This window comes from Neltuma alba, unplaced genomic scaffold (assembly GCF_004799145.2).
Source record: "Neltuma alba isolate B1F8T4 unplaced genomic scaffold, ASM479914v2 tig00007991_pilon, whole genome shotgun sequence".
Classification (NCBI taxonomy): domain Eukaryota; kingdom Viridiplantae; phylum Streptophyta; class Magnoliopsida; order Fabales; family Fabaceae; genus Neltuma; species Neltuma alba.
The window spans coordinates 23,769-43,346 of NW_021634921.1; the positions used below are offsets into that span (position 1 = coordinate 23,769).

At 34.9% G+C, this 19,578-nt stretch overlaps 3 protein-coding genes across 3 annotated transcripts; 2 read left to right on the top strand and 1 right to left on the bottom strand.

The window, feature by feature from the left end:
• The first annotated feature begins 4,980 nt into the window (after positions 1–4,980).
• On the top strand, positions 4,981–7,274 carry LOC114753568 (pentatricopeptide repeat-containing protein At5g66520-like). The gene has a single exon (XM_028942256.1). It carries the CDS (start codon positions 5,119–5,121, stop codon positions 6,694–6,696), a length of 1,578 nt encoding a protein of 525 aa, XP_028798089.1. The 5' UTR covers positions 4,981–5,118; the 3' UTR covers positions 6,697–7,274.
• Positions 7,275–9,696: 2,422 nt separating this feature from the next.
• Positions 9,697–10,753, bottom strand: LOC114753557 (uncharacterized). The gene has a single exon (XM_028942241.1). It carries the CDS (start codon positions 10,674–10,676, stop codon positions 10,062–10,064), a length of 615 nt encoding a protein of 204 aa, XP_028798074.1. The 5' UTR covers positions 10,677–10,753; the 3' UTR covers positions 9,697–10,061.
• A 6,065-nt stretch (positions 10,754–16,818) lies between these two features.
• Positions 16,819–19,578, top strand: LOC114753556 (uncharacterized). Its single transcript, XM_028942240.1, has 2 exons — positions 16,819–17,073; positions 18,684–19,578. Exons 1-2 carry the CDS (start codon positions 16,986–16,988, stop codon positions 19,265–19,267), a joined length of 672 nt encoding a protein of 223 aa, XP_028798073.1. The 5' UTR covers positions 16,819–16,985; the 3' UTR covers positions 19,268–19,578.

The window sequence follows — 19,578 nt, forward strand, 5'->3', positions numbered from 1 at the left end:
ATGCGTTATCTTTCTCAAAATACCCTTACTAATTAAGTGTCATTTGATGAAATATTTACCATGTGTAACTATTACAAAAAATATTTTAGAAAAAATAGATAAAAATGATAGACAAATTGGATTGGAGTCTTATATTAGAACCAAATTGAAAGTCAAACTAATTTTTATGTTAAGCATAGGACGTGGTAATTATAATCAGCATCTCCAAGCATCGTTAGCAGCTGGTTTGCAGAACCCAGGGGATCGATATCTACCAAGGCAACAAATCTACATTGTCAGCAGCCTTCTTCGCAACTTCAGCAGCAGCAAGCAATTCAGCAATCAGTCCCATCCAATATTCTGCAGCCACAAGCGCATGCATTGACAGAGAACCTTCTTCAGAAATCACATAGCATTAACAATCAGGAAGACCAAGCACACCAGCAGAGGAATGCTCATAAAGATCCGCTCTTGATTCAAAGTGATCAGTTCCATCAGAGGCTACGGCATTCTAATGTGCCTTCACCATCATATTCAAAACCAGACTTCTTAGATTCAAGCATGAAGTTCTCTTCATCAGTTTCCCCCATGCAAAATGTACTTGGTTCACTGTGTCCAGAAGGGAGTGGTAGTGATATTTTAAACCTATCCAGAACAAGTCAGTCCATGGTGACTGAACAAGTTCCCCAACAATCTTGGACATCGAAGCATCCACCTGTGCAGGTCAGTGCCTTTGGAAGTTTGATGTCACAAGCACGATATAGTGGAAAAGATTCTGCATCAGCACTTTACAATGCACTTCAGAAAACCAAAATCCTACTCTCTTTTGTAATATCGATTCATCTGGCCTTGTGCTCCCAACTACCGTCCCGGCTTACACACCTTCAGCAGTTGATACTGATACTTCAACCATGCAAATAGGGGATTCTGAATTTCAGGGTTATTCATATGCTTGCATGCAAGATTCATCAGAATTATTGCAAAGTTCTGGGCAGGTTGACTCATAAAATCAAACCCAGACATTTGTCAAGTGAAATTATTTTGATGCACCGAACATTATTGACAAATAATCTGCAAGATTCATCAGAACTCTTTCTTTTCACAGGTTTACAAATCAGGGTCAATTGGGCGCTCTCTTGACATTTCCCTGTTCAGCAGCAAGTACATGTTTCATTTGCATTTTTAGTTTGCTGCTTAAAATTGTTCGGCATATGGTGTATACTTGGTTCATTCTGTCTACTTTTTGTGGACTTCCTGCAAAAATTCTTGCAGATCATCTGTCAATAGTGTTTGGTGCATCAAAAAACCTTTCACCTGAAGATATCCAGAAAATGGGAGAGCAGTGGTGGGACTGGAATCTTCAGGTCCTAACTCTGGATAGAGGTTGAGGACAAGAGCAGAATCTCGATCTTGTTTCTGGACAATCTTCAATTGGCTTGTATGAGTATTAAAATAGTTCAAAAACGTACTCCCCATGGCCGAGAGATAATTCTACTTGTATATTACTCTGATTTTACCATTACATATTACCTTGCCTATGAGAATTATGTATGGTCTCACCAACACTTCCTTCAATGATTCTATGAGGATGGATTAGAAGAAGTTGAGATAATATACATGTGCCTATTTTCAACTTGTGTTGACTGCAGTGAAATGCATCAGTTTGAAACCGTTCTTGATAGTGCTCGAATGAGACATTCTATCAGAGCGATAAGTTCAGAGATGCGGGATAACATAAGATTAACATTAAAAAAAACTTTAATGATAAGAAGCTATTTCCTATGGACATGCAGGATCTAAAAGAAGTATACAGGTTGAGTTTTCAAATTATTGCATTTTGCCTAGGTAAGGTTAAGTATAGAAAAACTAGTATGGGCCAGGTTTCCTCAAGTATTCTTGCTTGATTTTTTTTTTTCTTTTTTTGGTGGGAGATTGACTGTGCCCTGTCCAAATCATGCAAAGAGAAACAAATTATGACATTTGAGAATGCAAAAGGTAGCTGCATCACCCTGGAGATGGGTTATTAAGAGTTTTAACATCGAAGCTATAAAGGTTCACTTGAGAAGCAAGTCAATTTAGGCAGCTATTTGCCTTTTGGAAAAAGTGGTTAATGGACACACTTCAATCGTACATGATAGGATGATTTATAACTCTTTATAGAGCTGATGAGCGGATGATTTTGGAAGTACTCATTTTGGATAAGATTGATTGTTTCAATTGAGTCATACTGAACATTGACCTGGGGACATTTTTCATCCTAACAAAAGCCTATGCTTTTCAAACATGCTTGAGAATTCAGCTCCAGTATTTAGAAGATATCCTAGATATTTGGTGAATCGCTTTATCCACTTTCCTTGTAAATTCCCAATAACGCCACCATAAGTACCATCCCTTTTTGAATCTGCTGGGAGAGTATCCATATTTAATACCTAATAGTACTTCAAACAAGATTGTTTCTAATAGGACGATACTTGTGTTTGATAAAAAAAAAAAAAACACGTGCACGTCTAGTCTTAAGCCATCTTGATTGAAGGGGATTCGCTTGAAGTGCCTATTCCTTTGCATGGTAGTCAACAAATTCATGTGTACTTCCAAATTGAGGTCAATGACTATGTTTTGAGCGCTGATGAAAGTAATATCTTGTTGAGGGAAGTTTTCGTCGGAATGCAGGCTTTTACACCCAGTTTTCCTACATGTTCCTACAAACTTGTGCAAACAACCTTTGCCAAATCACTTTACTTGATCTTGAGCTAGCCACTTCATTTTTTGCATCCCATAAGATCCAGTCCTGCAAAGGGGCAGCAAAGAAAAGCTAAAAGTTTGGAACATTTAACATATTCAAGCCAAACATGCATGCTGAGCTTTGGGGCAATCCCCAAGAATATGGAGAGAAGTGTCAAGGGAATCGCAACCAAAAGGACAACTTCTCTGGCAAATGCCAGCTCCTTCAACATTAATGAATTAGCTTGAAGTTGGTCCTAGGCAGCTTTCTAAAGAAAGGATTTGATTTTTTTCCCCCATAGGTTGGCCATTTCTAAATTTTGTACTTATAAGAAGATTTCAGAATTAGCATTAGTCTTCTGCTCTTCAATGGCCTTGTAGCCAGATTTGATATGGAAGTCTTTATCACTAGAAGGCTTCCAACAAAGAATGTCATCTTCCCCATTAGGGTCGGATGACTTAACCCAAGAAATTTGGTTAATCATATCAGTGGAAAGATAACGAATCATTCTGGTAATGTTCCATCTTCTCATTGAGGATCACAGATCAATGACTTTGGCATGGAGGATGTGGCATCCATATTAGAGCCATACAAAGGGGACAAATGAAGAAGCAAAATACTCTGTGAAGTTCAATCAACCTTTTATAATGCAAGGGTAGTTGATTGAAAATATACAATTACCCTTCAATGATATGAGTGTATCTACTCTCTCTCTTTTTTTTCTTTAAAGAATAAATACTCAATGACATTAATAAATCAACAAGAACCAAACAACAAGAGTCTTGAGTTAACATCCTTTATCAATGACAGCTTCTTGCCTAATAGGTAGAGATAATCAAGGGTACAATAGTTAGCCTCTATGCTGCATTAGACTTTTGCTAAGTACTACCTCGATCAAAATTATAAGACCTCATCTGTAAACTACAAACGAAATCTTATAATTAGGATCGGAGATGGTAATCAACAAATAAAAAGTTATCCCTAACTATGTGTAATCAAAACCTTTCAATCTCCATAAATAAATGATTTAGTGTCATGATTAATGTTTTGAAAGGGATGATCATTGATATAAACCCTAATAATTAAACTAATGGCTTCTAAACAATTGGATAAAAGTAAAACATTCATATACTCTCTAGACCAGTACAAATGGAGACCCTAAAGGATCCCTAATGGCTCTTCCACATACACTGCCTCCATTAGAAAGAATCCAACTACCCACTTCCAACTTTATATAGTCTCTACTCTCTGGTCCATTGAAATTGAAGTTGCTATTTGAAACTACCACATGCTTAATTTCATCAATTACTGCGGCTGTGATTGGATCCATGATTATATAATAATATTATAATTTTTTTTTCCAATCTCAAATATAAGAAGCAAACTATTAACCCACAAATATTTAAAAAACAGTTAAAATTAGTTAGTTTGCCCTACTAAATTTGTCAAAAATTATTTTTGATGAAAAACGCCCTCCATTAAATGTTTAAACATATCACCTCAGTTTAATGATAGATAATTAAAATTTTTAATTAATGATGGATAGAGGTGGAAAAATTTATTGGATGCCACAGACATAACCTATTTGTTTCTTATATTTTAGACTAAAACAGCTTTGACAAATTTTTCATGTACCCAAGACCAGGGAGGTCATATAATCCTAAGTATGTTCCGTCAAGCTTACTACAAAAAATGGGAAACTCTATGAAACAAGAACACCAAACGTCATGAGAAACAAAAGGCAGCCATCTCATAAATTTAAAGGAATTAAGTCGAAGAATAAAATATATTTAAATTTTATAAAAACTGTTTATTAAAAAAAACTCTAGCAAAAAAAAAAAAGAAATATGCTCCAGCAGAAAAATATATTTATCGGAATTATTATTTTACATTTTCAAGTTAAATAAAAATTACTGAATCTCAATTAATTTATAGGAATACGGAAAGTATTTTCTTTCGCAAGTCGATTTCCTTAAATTCCTTGTTATCTGATCATGATATATAAAACGAAATATTACCTCCAATTTTTAATAGAAGAATTAGTTTGTCTAATTTAGATAAATTAAAAAAATTTATTAAATTAATTATTTTTAATAAATAGAAACTATCTTTTTTTAAAAATACAAGTATATTACATGTAAGGTATAACATTTGATGAAAATGAATACTAAACGTGATCGGTGATCCTAAGGATTAATCTCGGAAGGCAGAACTCGTTCTCCATTCCTGCATGGAACGCCATGAACTGCATGCGAAGCGTTGTTCGGTGAATTAATCTTACTTTTCTCATTCGTCAATCAATAATATGTCACTTCGTTCTTCTCTTAGTCGCCATCTATTTTTCAGATTCCAAAGGAAATGAGATTCAAACACCATAATTTGCACAGAAAACACCACAATTTCCAGTTCTGTCTATTATGGGATCAAGTCAGAGAGCATTATTATCACTCTTGGATCAATGCCTCACATTGTCACACATCAAGCAAATCCAATCTCTTCTCACCGTTTCAGGCAATATATCTGATCCCTTCATAGCAAGTAAAGTGATTTCCACTTGTGCAATTTCAGACTTCGGCGATTTGTATCATTCTTACCGACTCTTCCGTTGTCTGCCGTGTCGGAATACTGTGATTTGGAACACCATGATCAGAGCTTTTGAAGAAAAGGGTGATCCCACCACTTCTCTGTCCCTGTACACTAGGATGCTCCAGAATGGCTTTTTGCCTAATAATTACACTTTCTCTTTCCTTTTAAGAGCTTGTACTAAGCTTTCTGCTTTATCCATGGGGTTTATGCTCCATGACCATGTCATCAAACTGGGTTGGGAATCCTATGATTTTGTGCAAAACGGGTTGATACATTTGTATGCATCTTGTAATATAATGGACCCAGCTAGGAAACTGTTTGATTCGAGCTTGACCAGGGATGTTATCACATGGACGGCTTTGATTAATGGGTATGCAAAGTTGGGAGAGGTGATGGTTGCGCGAGAACTGTTTGATGAAATGCCTCAGAAGAATTCAGTTTCTTGGAGTGCAATGATCAATGGGTATGCTCAATTGGGTTTTTTCAAAGAGGCTTTGGATCTTTTCAGTGAGATGCTTTCTTCTGGATGTAGACCTACACCTGCAGGGATTGTGAGTGCATTAACAGCTTGTGCTTCACTTGGTGCATTAGATCAGGGGAGATGGATACATGCATATGTGGATAGGAACAAAATGGAGTTGGATACGACATTGGGTACTGCTCTTATTGACATGTACGCCAAATGTGGCAGCATTGAAACTGCTCATAATGTTTTCAATAAAATGCCCATTAGAGATGTTTTTGCTTTCACTTCTCTGATTTCAGGCTTAGCCAACCATGATGAGAGTGCAAGTGCAGTTGAACTGTTTGAGAGAATGCAACGTGAAGGAGTTGCACCAAATGAAGTTACATTCATAAGTGTTTTGAGTGCATGCAGTAGAATGGGTTTGGTAGATCAAGGTTTGAGAATATTCAAAAGCATGAGAGAGGATTATGGGATTGAGCCATGGATTCAGCACTATGGATGTTTGGTGGACCTCTTGGGGAGAGCAGGAATGCTGGTAGAGGCCAAAAGTGTGGTGAGGAAGATGCCGATGGAGCCAGATTCATACGTTTTAGGCGCATTACTGAATGCTTGTAGAATGCATGGAGAAGTCGAATTAGCTAAAGGGATATTCGAGTTCCTGAATGAGCAGAATTTGGACCATGGTGGAGTCCATACTCTTCTTTCAAACTTGTTTGCTTCTGCAAAACAATGGGATGACGTAGCAAAAGTACGGACAGGAATGCAGGAAAAGGAGGTGAGAAAGGTCCCTGGAAGCAGCTCGATTGAAATAAATGGAGCAGTTTGTGAATTTGTATCTGGAAATTATTCTCATCACCTCACGAAAGATATCATGTTGGCTTTGCTTGAGATGGAGAATCATTTGAAGTCTGTGTGTTTAGAAGATAATGGTGATGATAAATAAACTGAAGAAGAGGTTCTTGCCCCTTGTTTGACATTAATTTTTCTTTATTAGGCTTCCCAACAAGGAAGGAATCATAAGAAAGAATCCACGGGGAGCAAGGGAGGAATTAATGCTTTCCCAACATTTGTTTGGCTCAACGCGGATCTAAAACGATAGCACCGAACGAATGTTGACGTATGAGATATGACCAAAGGAATCTCTCAAGTTAGATATCTGAATTGCTTGGGAACCAACAGAAATGAATGAATTATTAAGCATTTGAGCCTTGAAAATGCCGTAGCTTTGGATTTTATATTGCCTTCCATTTTCCAACCATATACGGGAGGCTCTGAGATCACTGGACGTTATGCCCTGAAGTATTGAGCATTGAATGACGAATTTTGGGACGAGGGATCCTTTCATGAAACGAAAGCTTCCAAATCCATTTGCGGGGAAGCAAAGCACACCACCAGATGAAGCATTCTCATCACAAATGAATTTATCGTGTGACGATTACATTGATGATGTAATTTTTTAGTTCCTTTGAATAAACCCTTTGCGGTTTATTTGCTTAGCAATGTTTCTTAGTCATGCCCAAAACAAAATTTGTGGTTTGATTAATTCAAGAACCTGAATGGATCAGATACTCGTGGCAAACCTTTTCCGATTTAATCCTCCTTGAAGTAATCTTTTCAGTTGGGCAAACGTTCTAAATGGTATCTCCATGTTTTCAAGTTCCCACTGGGAACGTGCACTTTTTGACGGATATTGAAACGCTATCTTAAGTAAGAATGCAAGAGCCAAGCATATGAAACCTCGAGACAAAAGCGAGGCGGAATACAAAACAGCAAAGAATTCAAACCTGATCTCTTGAACAACACAGTTGATATTAAAAAGGCAGAGTTCAAGCTTGGTTTATGAAGTTGGAGAAGCTACAGAATGCCATTAATCTCAAATTGGATTCTGATGAGCGTGCTTTAGCAAAGCGCATTGTAATAATGAGGGTAGTAAGTGTGTGTGTGTGTGTGTGTGTGTGTGTGTGTGTGTGTGTGTGTGTATAACGAAAAAAAAAGGAGGAAAATACACTACATTTCACTTCACGGAGCCTCTCGGTAGGATTTTCTTTCACACAAGGATAGCAGCCAAAATTCACAGCCAGCACCGCAGCAGAATTTAGTAGTGTGAGGCCGTGGGAAGATGAGTAGGAGAAGCACTAAAGCAAAATGACGTCGGGTACAAGTAGTAGTTTTGAATCTATTGCGGTTTCAAACACTTTAAGACACTGTCTGTTAATCAATGCCTCCCTATTTCCACTAAGCTCAATGAAATGAAATTATGCCTACTTCTGATGACTTGAAAGGGCAAAAAACAAACATGTGAAGTCCATATAGAAAGTTGAGGAAATGAACCGGATTCAATCAGGGGTCCACACAATTCACATTATCTTTATCTGCTCACAAAAAATTCTATTTACCAAGGAATTTAAGCTTCGAGGAGCTACTACAAACAAAGCAGAACACAGACTTTTCAAATCAAATTAAAACACGTGAAAAGTTTAGCTCACCAACAAAGAAACAGATAAACAAACGAACAGATAAAAAAAGGGGGAACATTGTCTCATTTGCCAGTGATTCTCACCAAGTGACATTCAAACAACTACAACCCCCCCCCAAAAAAAAAAAAACAAAAAATTAAAAATTAAAAAACTGTTTTTAGAGCTAACTTCGTTCAGAATCGCTCAGGCTAGCCTGGCTATGCCTTCAAAAAGGGAGAGTGATGGAGTAGGAAAGGGAAGAATGAAAAGGACCTAACCCACAAGACAAATGCCACCTTATCTGAGTTCTTTCATCATCATCAAGCTTATGCCAAGACGAGAAGGAAAACAGGAAAATGTTTGTAGAACTAAATCAGTAAGGTGAACCAGTGACAATGCTACGCATGGTAAGATATATGATGAAGAAAAGATGAAAGAACAAATCAAAGAAGGTCCATCCAAAATCAAGTAAAAGCCAAGCTCAAGTGCCTAATGCCAAGTCCCATGAATTCATGAAAGATGAAAGAGCAAATGTTCCTATTTTACAACGCCACCGTTAAATATTGAGTAATTTCAAGCTGCCTTAAAGCCTGGTCATCCCTCCCAACACTCACCTTCAACCTAAAAATATACGAGCACTAAGGGATGAGGTCAATCACATAGGCATGTCTGCAGGATTCTACAACTCACATCTAAGTTTATCATACATAGAATACGTATTATAGTCTAATGAATAATTGATGATTAATTGATTGTAGCAGATAATCTAACTTCCAAACGCATCTTCAATACCACAAAAATTGAGCCCGTAGGGAGCTAGGCCTTAAACAGAGAACAACACAGTTCTCAGGCGACAAATCATCTTGGTAACCAGAAACTGATTCTGTTACACTACCAGCAATTCTACTGCCTTAGATGATGATTTGCAAAGGATCAATTGTTGAAAGAAACTACTCGTAGCAGAAAAAGCAAACAAGGCAATTATAACACCCAACCGCTTTTACTTCTTACAATGCATATCGCATAATTCTATCATGTTGCAACTAGGAGAAATTTGATTTAGAAGCTCTTCATTACTATAGAACTTCACTATGGAAGCCACAAAATTCAATAACAACTTTAACTTCTATAGTGATGTAATTTAATAATAATCGCTATTCCACATGGTTTACATCAATTTAATATAAAGGTACAAAGCTAAATAATGTGGAAGAAACAAAAGCGGATAATCCTCCAGGAATCATGGATTAGCTAATCTAGCTACCAGTTTTATCGAGAAAAGTGATGGCTATAAAACTAGTGGGTCCTGAAACAAATCAGTTTGCTTATATAGAAGATAAAAGTTCAAAATCTATAGAACAAGTTAAAAGGTAAACTTTTGTTCTAAGCACATCATTGATTAGATGACATAATCGGAAGCTGCATATATACGATGATGGCGGAATGATAACCAATGTTGCGGCACAATGCTAAGAGAAAGAAGATAGTACAATGTAATGAATTGATGATATAGAATTCAGGAACCCACATATGATAAATCCAAACTTGAGATAATCATAATTCATAAGTAGTCGATATATAATATTATAGACTAATAGCATTCGAAAGGAAGAATCCCAACGAGAACTGATAGTAAAAATACAACAGACGAGATTTCAGTGCTTAGTACGTGAATCTTAGTACGTGAATCATAAGCAGAACAGTAATCATGTCACTAGCAGACACTAGAACAGACCATAAGTTTGCCCGTTTTCTATTAGATTATAGTATGCTTATTAACAATCCACAATAGGGTCGCAAGGACAATTCATTTGACCCACGCTCGAAACGTCGGTTACATGAGTAGCTACTCTCATACTGCTTCTTTGGCTGGTGCAGGCACGGACTCAGCTGCCGGAATCTTTACGTACCCCATTTTCTTGGGGCTTTCGACGCCATCATCATTATCATCCTCATCGACATAATCATCATAAGAACCAAACTCATAGCGGTTAGCAAACAGAGACCACACCAAATACATGGTAGCAGCGGTAAGGGCGCCACATCCGACGCCGAAGAGCAAAGCCACAACAACACTTAGAATGTCCTTGGTCCGATCACGGAGGGAGCTGAAATCATAGGAAGAAAACCCAAAGGGGACAGGCAAATTCGAAGCACGTGGCTCAATTTCCAGCTCCTTTTCAACGGGGCGGGCAGGAAGGCCGCGATCGAAGAAAATCTCAGCGCTAAATGAGGGTTTATCGTTGGTATTGGAAACGACGTAGACCGGGATGAAGGATCTGATGTGGGTGAAGGTAGTAAGGGTTTGAGTAGGGTTTGAATCGTCGGAAGGGCGGCGGAGGGAGAAGGAGTAGGAGGAGATGAAGAAAGTTCTGCACGGCCTGGCGGTAGCACAAATAAAAAGGGAGAAAAGCCATAAGGCGGCGGCGATCTGCAGCAGGAAACAACGGGACGGAGAGGCGGCCATGGCGGAGGAGAAGGAGGAGGATTGCCAACCGCAAAAATAGAGGGAGAAGGGTAGCCAAGTATGAACGGGGCAGGAAGCACACAAATATTTGTTGGAAGTTGGGTGGACTTTTTTAAAAAGGGCTGAAAGGTCAAGACGCGTGGACTGCAAGTTTCAACTTTTTTGGTTTTAGAGAAGAATTTTTATGTTATCGGATTACCAGATCATTGATAATTTTTATTTTCCAAATCTAAGGGATATTTTGTTCTTATATAAATATTATTTCTGATGTTTAATATAAGCATTCGTTTGATTTTTATTTTAGTTCTAGATATACAATCTAATTCATTGTGTTTCTTATACTTGTCCTTTTTTAAAAAAATAATTCTTATAATAACAGTAATTCTAGTTAATATATTTAATTAGTAAGAATATTTTAGAAAAGACAACACATATTTATTACAAATAATTAATCTAATTAATTTTTTAATATATTCAAATTAGTCAACTAATTTTTATATTAAATTTTATTATTAAAATAAAAAATTAAATAAGATTGAGTTAAAATGTATTTTTGCTTCTAAGGGGATCGCCGCTCTAAAGTAATATTGGCCTTCAATTGTAAAAATCATTTTAATATTACTTGTGGACTAATAAATCATAATGTTTTCGACTAGATCGCCGGTCTAAGGTGTGTTTAGATGAAACCAAACTGTGGTTTGAAAAAGTAATTCTGGAGAATAGATTTTGGGGAGAATAGATTCTGTGAAGAATAGATTTTGTAAAAAAGTGATTCTGAGAAGTGATAGTGTTTGGATAATTGTTATCAGAAGCACTTTTTATATATACAAATTACTAAAAAAAGATATAAGTTAATATGATAATTACAGAAAAAGTAGATTTTATGATATATTTTAATTTGAAGGAATAAAATTGTTAATAATATATTTTTTACCAACATAATTAATAATACATAAGATAATATAATTAATAAATAATTAATATGTATATATATATTTATAAAATATAAGATTAAATATGTTTATAAAAAAATATGTTTATAAAAAAAACAACAAGATACATATCCTATAGGCTCTCACACTCTTCCTTTTTTCTCCAAAAGCAAAAAAATTTTGCTTTTTCCAAAACCATGGTTTTGGTTTTTGGATAGTTATTACCAGAAGCACTTTTTATATGTAAAAATTACTAAAATGGGTATAAGTTAATATGATAATTATATAAGGGATAGATTTTATGATATATTTTGATTTAAAGAAATAAAATTGTTAATGAAAATTTTTTTACTAACATAATTAATAATATATAAGATAATATAATTAATATATAATTAATATGTGTATATATATTTATAAAACATAATATTAAATATGTTTATAGAAAAATGAATTTTTTTTTGCTAACAGAAAAATATTAATTTTCTTTAAAGATTTTAAACGTGAAATCCCATAACATTTTTCACAACTACTTTTTGTAATAACATACTACATGTATAATAACCTCTGATGTTTAATACAATTAATTAATTAATTGTCACCACATATATATATTCATAAAATATAAGAGTAAAAATATTTTTAGAGAAGATGAATTATTTTGTTGCAAATAGAAAATCATGTATTTTTCATGAAGATTATAAACATAAAATTGGATGATATTGTTTGATAAAATAGAATAAATACGTCTTAAAACAATTTATTAATTATTAATTATTAAAGTAAGTAATAATTAGCTTGAGAATATAAGGTATAATATTAATAAAAGAAATATAAATAAAGAAATGTCATAATAATTAAGATAATACATCGATACAAAGCATTTGTAATAGGTTTTGTTTTTAACTACATATTACAATCTATAATAAAAGGAAATAAATAAGACATAACTACTATCTTTGTATTGAATTAACAAGTTCGTCTCTTATGCTGTCACGAACTTGTTAATTCAATACAAAGGCTTGGTGGAGTCATTTCTTCAACCTTGGATTGTTTTCTCATGGGTGGTGATCTATACCGCTTTGAGTATGGTGTCTCAGCAGCATTTTTTATTGCAGCTCGACCAGGCACCTGCACACTTGACTCATCTGACCCACCTGAAGATGTCCTCCACCGTGCTAGATATCATCGTCAAAATGGATTTGGCGACTACAATGTCCTCGGAAACAACTGTGAAGACTTCGCAATTTACTGCAAAACAGGCCGTGTTCGCCAGAGTAGGCAGGCGCTGGCGGCATTTCCGGGGGCAGCTCCGGCTAGGGCATGTACTGTGTTAGCCGTCTTGCTTCTGATATAGGAGTACGCCGTGATGTAGCCAAAGTTCCTGTGGAAAGTCTTGCGAGCCATCAAGGCTGAATGAACCAGCCAACACAAGTGAGGTGAAAAGCTTGTAAACCCGTCTGGCTCGGATGAAGTAGCCAGGGCAAATGAGGTGAGCAAAATAAGACTAGATGCAGGTGCACAAAAACTGTATTGGATAATGCAAGTCTTAAAAGTGTAATGATGTGTCACCCGTTGGTGAGTATTTTATTTGAAATTTGAACGCTTTGTTAAAGATATTGTGTAGTTTTTATTTGTGAGTTTAAATATGTAAGATGTTTATCAACAAATGATCAAGTCATTTAAAAATAACGTTACCCTCCGCATTGTTGTTGACATCATTGCAATGCTCTGTTATATGTATATGAAGAATTAGAGGAACCATATCAGTCATTAGTCATGAAAGTGACCTCAAGATGTTCAAAGACCCGCATTCTCATGATCAAATGATGTAGAATGTCTGGTTTTTCGATCCACTCCTCTCGACATTTCTCTCTTAATGTTTTACCCACGACATCCTCTCCTCTTTTATCAGACTCTCCTCTCTCTCTCTCTCTCCCCCCCCCCTTACTCAACGTTTCACATTCACGCCAAAGAGCAAAGCCACAACAACATTTAGAATGTCCTTGGTCCGATCACGGAGGGAGCTGAAATCATAGGAAGAGAACCCAAACGGGACAGGCAAATTCGAAGCACGGGGCTCAATTTCCAGCTCCTTCTCGACGGGGCGGGCAGGAAGGCCGCGATCGAAGAAAATCTCAGCGCTGAATGAGAGTTTATCGTCGGTATTGGAAATGACGTAAACGGGGACGAAGGATCTGATGTGGGTGAAGGTAAGTAAGGGTTTGAGTAGGGCTTGAATCATCGGGAGGGCGGCTGGCGGAGAAGAAGTAGGAGCCGATGAAGAAAGTTCTGCACGGCCTGGCGGTAGCACAAATAGAAAGGGAGAAAAGCCATAAGGCGGCGGCGACCTGCAGCAGGAAACAACGCGACGGAGAGGCGGCCGTGACGGAGGAGGATTGCCAACCACAAAAATAGAGGGAAAAGGGTAGCCAAATATGGACGGGGCAGGGAAGGGGAAGCACACATATTTGTTGGAAGTTGGCTGGACTTTTTTAAAAGGAGCTGAAAGGTCAGGACGCTTGGACTTCCAAGTTTCAAATTTTTTAGTTTGACCAAAGTATATATTCGGAGTTTTTTAACTTTATACTCCTCCGGTCCTAATTATAAGACCCAATTGACTTATTTGAGGAGATTAAGGAAGTAAGTTAAGTTGGTTATTTATAATAAATAAGTGTTGTCATTCCTAAAATATCCTTGCTAATTAAGTATATTGGCTAAAACTATTATTATTAGAAGGATTATCTTGAAAAAAAAATACATAAATATAAGAGAGAAAATGAATTTGGTCTTATAATTAGGACCAAATAAAAAGTCAAATTGGGTCTTATAATAAGGACCGGAGGAGTATAATGTTTTAACTTGATCTTTTAACTTTAAAAGGCAAATATTTAGTTCTTTAATCCTAAACTCATTAAGTTTTAATGACATTTTTGTAACACTCATGAATGTTTTTAAAATTAAACTTAACATACTAACATTTGAGAATATGTTATCAACATGTAAGATCTTAGTGTCCTCATTTTTTTAAAAAATTTTAGGATTAAAGGACTAAATATATACTTTTTAAGGTTAAGAAGTTAAATTGAAATCTTATATAAAGTCAAAAGACTAAATGAATACTTTAGCCTTTTGGTTTTATTATTTTCCAAATCTAAGGGATATTTTGTTCTTATATAAATACTATCTTAATAAGAATTTATTTGATTTTTATTTTAGTTTTAAATATAAACCTCAGTTCATTTTGTTTCTTATATTTATTTATTTTTTTAAGATAGTCCTTATAATAATGATAATTCTAACCAATATATTTTATTAGTAAGGATATTTTAGAAAAGACAACACATATTTATTGTAAATAATTAAATCATTTTAATATTACTTGTGGACTAATAAATCATAATGTTTTCGACTAAGTTTGAGACCACTTTTAAAAGCTACTTTCATGCGAGACAGAACTTATATTTATCTCATATCATGCAAAATTACTTAAAATAAATTAAATTAATTAGCCCTAAATTAACTGAAATAATGGTATGACAATTATGCGAACGGTTGTTTCAAAATGTCACCAATATCTATGATCTTCTTGTGAAATCTCAATAATTTTGTAACAGATGTTATTACATGCTCCTCCAATGTAATTTTGTCAATCTTATTGAATATAAATATGTTTTATATTGATAAAACAGCAATAATAATTATGCCTCAAATTTTATCTTTTCTTCCTCAAAACACTGAACAAACATCATCTAAAATCCTATCTATTTACTGATGCATCAGACGTATTTATAATGATTTGCTTATTCTTGTGATCTTTTCTGCGTTTATTTGACATGCAATTTCCATTAATGAGATGCAAGTTATTGTAAATAGATTATATACCACCTCCGATCCTTAATATAAGATTTTTTTTACTTTTATTTTGATCCTAAATATAAGACTCTAATCTACTTTGTCTCTCATATTTATACATTTTTTTAAAGATAATCCTTCTAACAATAATAGTTCTAATCAACACACTTAATTAGTAAAGATATTTTAGAAAAGATAACACATGTTTATTACAAATAACTTAACTTAACTTCTTTCCTTAATTTCCTAAAATTAGTCAGCTAGCTCTCATAATTAGGACCGGAGGTAGTATATAATAGGAGTATTAATAAATATAGTGGAATTGGAATATTATTAACAGTATTAGTTTTTTGAAAAAAGTTAGTACAAAATCTTTGTTATCATTAAAAGCCAAAAATAAATTGGTTCACCTTGTTAATGTGAACTTAAAATGTAAAAAGACGATATTTTGTTGTCTAACAACCTCAATATAAGAAAAATCCAAGGTGGAGATTCCCTATCGTGAGATTTGGGTAAGTAACAAGGACAAAATACCACCGCAGCGTCTAAAAGAATATTTCTTTGCCTTCTGCACTTTGTGCATTAGGGGGGATTTTTCCTCTTACTCTCCGTTTTGTAATTTTGAAAAATACTCTATTTTTTCTTAAATAAAGTTGAAATTTCAACTTTGTCAAAAATTCGTGCCTATAAAATTAGATACCAAATTAGCATATAGGGGGAAAAAAAGAATTTTTACAAGCATAATTTTTGTATTTTGTAAATAGTATTTCAATATTTATTTTATAGAATAAAAATAAGTAATGAATTTATTTGAAAATTATTTTTCCATTGGATTTCCTTTTCATATTTTGTACTTTTTGCCAACATTTTTTTATTTTGACTTAAAAGCAAAAGGGGAAATTGCAAAAAAAGACCTTGGAATTGTAAAAACGCAGATAGGGACCCTTGACAACTTCACTTTGGATTTTGACAAGAATAATATGCCCTGAAGTTGTCAAAACCCAAAGTGAAATTGTCAAGGGTCCCTATCTGCGTTTTTGCAATTCCAAGGTCTTTTTTTGTAATTTTTCCAAAGCAAAAAGATGTCTGTTTTAGCTAATAAATGTTTTTATCATAAAAAATATTTTAGTCAAATCTTTCATATTCATTACATTAAATTATCTAGCCATATATAATTATGTATCTTATGTTTATGTTTATATGAATTTATAATTAAATAATAATAGTATTTCAGAAATAAGTACTGTGACGAGACAGCTTGATGAAATGGATATGACTAGCTTTACGTTGTACGTTGTTTTCTGAATTTCTAAGCAGAGTTATTCTCGTGGCTTATGCCTTATTTATTCTCCCAAGCCCAGGCCTAGAGACGAAGGAATGAACGAAAACATTTGCGTTTAATCCACTTGCTTCCTCGCTCGATTTCTCCTTTTCCGACAGCGAGAGTCATTAAATTCCCTTGCTTTCTTCAGCCGTATAAATCCGAGAGTTAAGTTGGCGAACAAACCCAGAGTGAGGGATCATGCAAGGGAAGAGGATCGATCGGGAAGAACTGAAGCCCGGTGACCACATTTACTCGTGGAGGGAGGCACACATTTATGCGCATCATGGTCATCCTTTTTCTCCTTATCCTCCTCGATTACTTTCTGTTTTCTGCTCTACTATTGGTCATTGATGCGTGTAATTTTAATCGGGTTACTGTGTCGGGTTCTTTCCGAATTCCAGTTTTGCTTTTTGTGTTTTTTATATGTGTTTCTTATGCAGGTTCTGGTTATACTTTGGTTCCTGGGTTTGTTTGATTGGCGGGAATAGCGGCTGTTCCGTTTAATTTCATCATAAATATTAGATTATTTAGATATCTCTGTTTATCGTTTAAACTTTGTTGGTCAAATTTGCAAGTTTGTGTTGTGTCGTTTAGGGATTATTATATGTTAAGTTCCCAGGTGACATCGATCTTTTGCATGTGTTAGTTATATAAAAGATTTTAAGTGGATGTGATTGCAGAAAGGAAAATGGAATAACTTATAAGTAGTTTATAACCTACTTTTCAATAGTGATTTACGTAACACGAGATAAGTATGTGAGAATAGTTTTGTCTTAATTTACGTAAAACATGTTTACAAAGAATTTTTACTATGATTCCAAACAGATATTGAATGAATGGAATGTAAAATTACTAAAATGGATATGAGTTTTAATAAATAATAAAATATTATTAAAAAATAATTTTACATAATATAATGAATTTAAATTAATTTAATATGAAGAAGTGAAATTTAATTAGTGAATAAAATTTTAAAAATTTAGCAAAATCATAAAAAAAATTTTAAATATAAAGTGAAACATGATTAAAAAATGAATTTACATAATATAATGAATTTAATACAAAGAAGTGAAATTTAATAAGTGAATTAAATTTTAAAATTTAGAGAAATCATACAAAATATTTTAAATATAAAACAAAACGTGATTAAAAAAAATGAATTGACATAATATAATAAATTTAAATTAATTTAATATGAAGAAGCAAAATTTTATGAATGAGTTAAATTTGAAAACATTAAATTCTTTTGACTATCCCTGTTTTGCTCACTCTAGGAATGAATTTAAATTGATCAGTAATATGTCATCATGAAGAATCTGTTTACTTGAGGTGGCAAGCGCTGGTCGAAAAAAACCAAGAAAGGAATATGAGGAAATAATATGGCAAAAGTAAGAGAAAAATATTAACAGGGCAATAAGCTCTAACACATCAATGGTCCAATAAACTCTTCAAAATTAAGATCCAACTTCCAAGTTCTGGGAAACGAACTGTACAATGAGCTTATGAAAGATGAGTTCAATTGGGTTTAAATCCTTCCAAACTGCACTCCATTTCTCAATCAGGCTTCTGCCCAAAATAAGTCACTTTGAGTCTAACGTAAGCCCTTTCAAACAGGCACAAAGGTGATATTGTTATGATGAGTGCCGTGGCTGTGATCCTGTTACATATTCTTCTTCCGAAAGTTAGAAGTTCTTAATTATCACAATTTCTAGATGTCCTTATTTGTCCATACTATGATCGAGCAACCTTCGAACTTTTCGCATGCTGTAGTTGTTTTTTGAAACCACATTTTAAAATTCTGCAAATCTTCTTTTGGAATGGCAAGGATCGTTTTTTTTCTTTCTTAATTATACTGAAATGGCTATTTTGCATTGGTTATTGCTTTTTGTACAACAGGAATATATGTTGGCGAGGGAATGGTGATCAACTTCACTACAGGAGGTCAAGAAAGTGGCCCAGGAACTTTCTGGGACCGTTTCTTTCGGGGTTCATCTTCCACTCGTTCTGCTGCCAATCCATGTCCAAAATGCGGCGGCCAATCAAGGCTTCGTGGAGTCATTTCTTCATGCTTGGATTGTTTTCTCATGGGTGGTGATCTATACCGCTTTGAGTATGGTGTCTCAGCAGCATTTTTTATGGCAGCTCGACCAGGAACCTGCACACTTGCCTCATCTGACCCACCTGAAGATGTCCTCCACCGTGCTAGATATCTTCTTCAAAATGGATTTGGCGTCTACAATGTCTTCAAAAACAACTGTGAAGACTTCGCAATTTACTGCAAAACATGCCTTGTTGTGAGCAAAAACATCGGTGTAGGCCGGAGTGGGCAGGCATCATCATACTTATTAGCTGCTACTTTTGCTGCTGGCGGTATCTTCGGTTATGGCATGTACTGTGTTAGCCGTCTTGCTTCTGATATTGGAGTACGCCGTGATGTAGTCAAAGTTCCTGTGGAAAGTCTTGCGAGCCATCAAGGCTGAATGAACCAGCCAACACAAGTGAGGTGAAAAGCTTGTAAACCCGTCTGGCTCGGATGAAGTAGCCAGGGCAAATGAGGTGAGCAAAATAAGACTAGATGCAGGTGCACAAAAACTGTATCGGATAATGCAAGTGTTAAAAGTGTAATGGTGTGTCGCCCGTTGGTGAGTATTTTATTTGAAATTTGAACGGTTTGTTAAAGATATTGTGTGGTTTTTATTTGTGAGTTTAAATATGTAAGATGTTTATCAACAAATGATCAAGTCATTTAAAAATAACATTACCCTCCGCATTGTCGTTGACATCATTGCAA

What these genes read in the sequence shown, in the direction of transcription:
- LOC114753568 (XM_028942256.1), top strand. Translation starts at nt 5,119, where the DNA reads ATGGGATCAAGTCAGAGAGCATTATTATCACTCTTGGATCAATGCCTC.
- LOC114753557 (XM_028942241.1), bottom strand. Translation starts at nt 10,676, where the DNA reads ATGGCCGCCTCTCCGTCCCGTTGTTTCCTGCTGCAGATCGCCGCCGCC.
- LOC114753556 (XM_028942240.1), top strand. Translation starts at nt 16,986, where the DNA reads ATGCAAGGGAAGAGGATCGATCGGGAAGAACTGAAGCCCGGTGACCAC. An exon ending in ACACATTTATGCGCATCATG is followed by an intron (nt 17,074 to 18,683) that starts GTCATCCTTTTT and finishes TTTGTACAACAG; the next exon opens with GAATATATGTTGGCGAGGGA.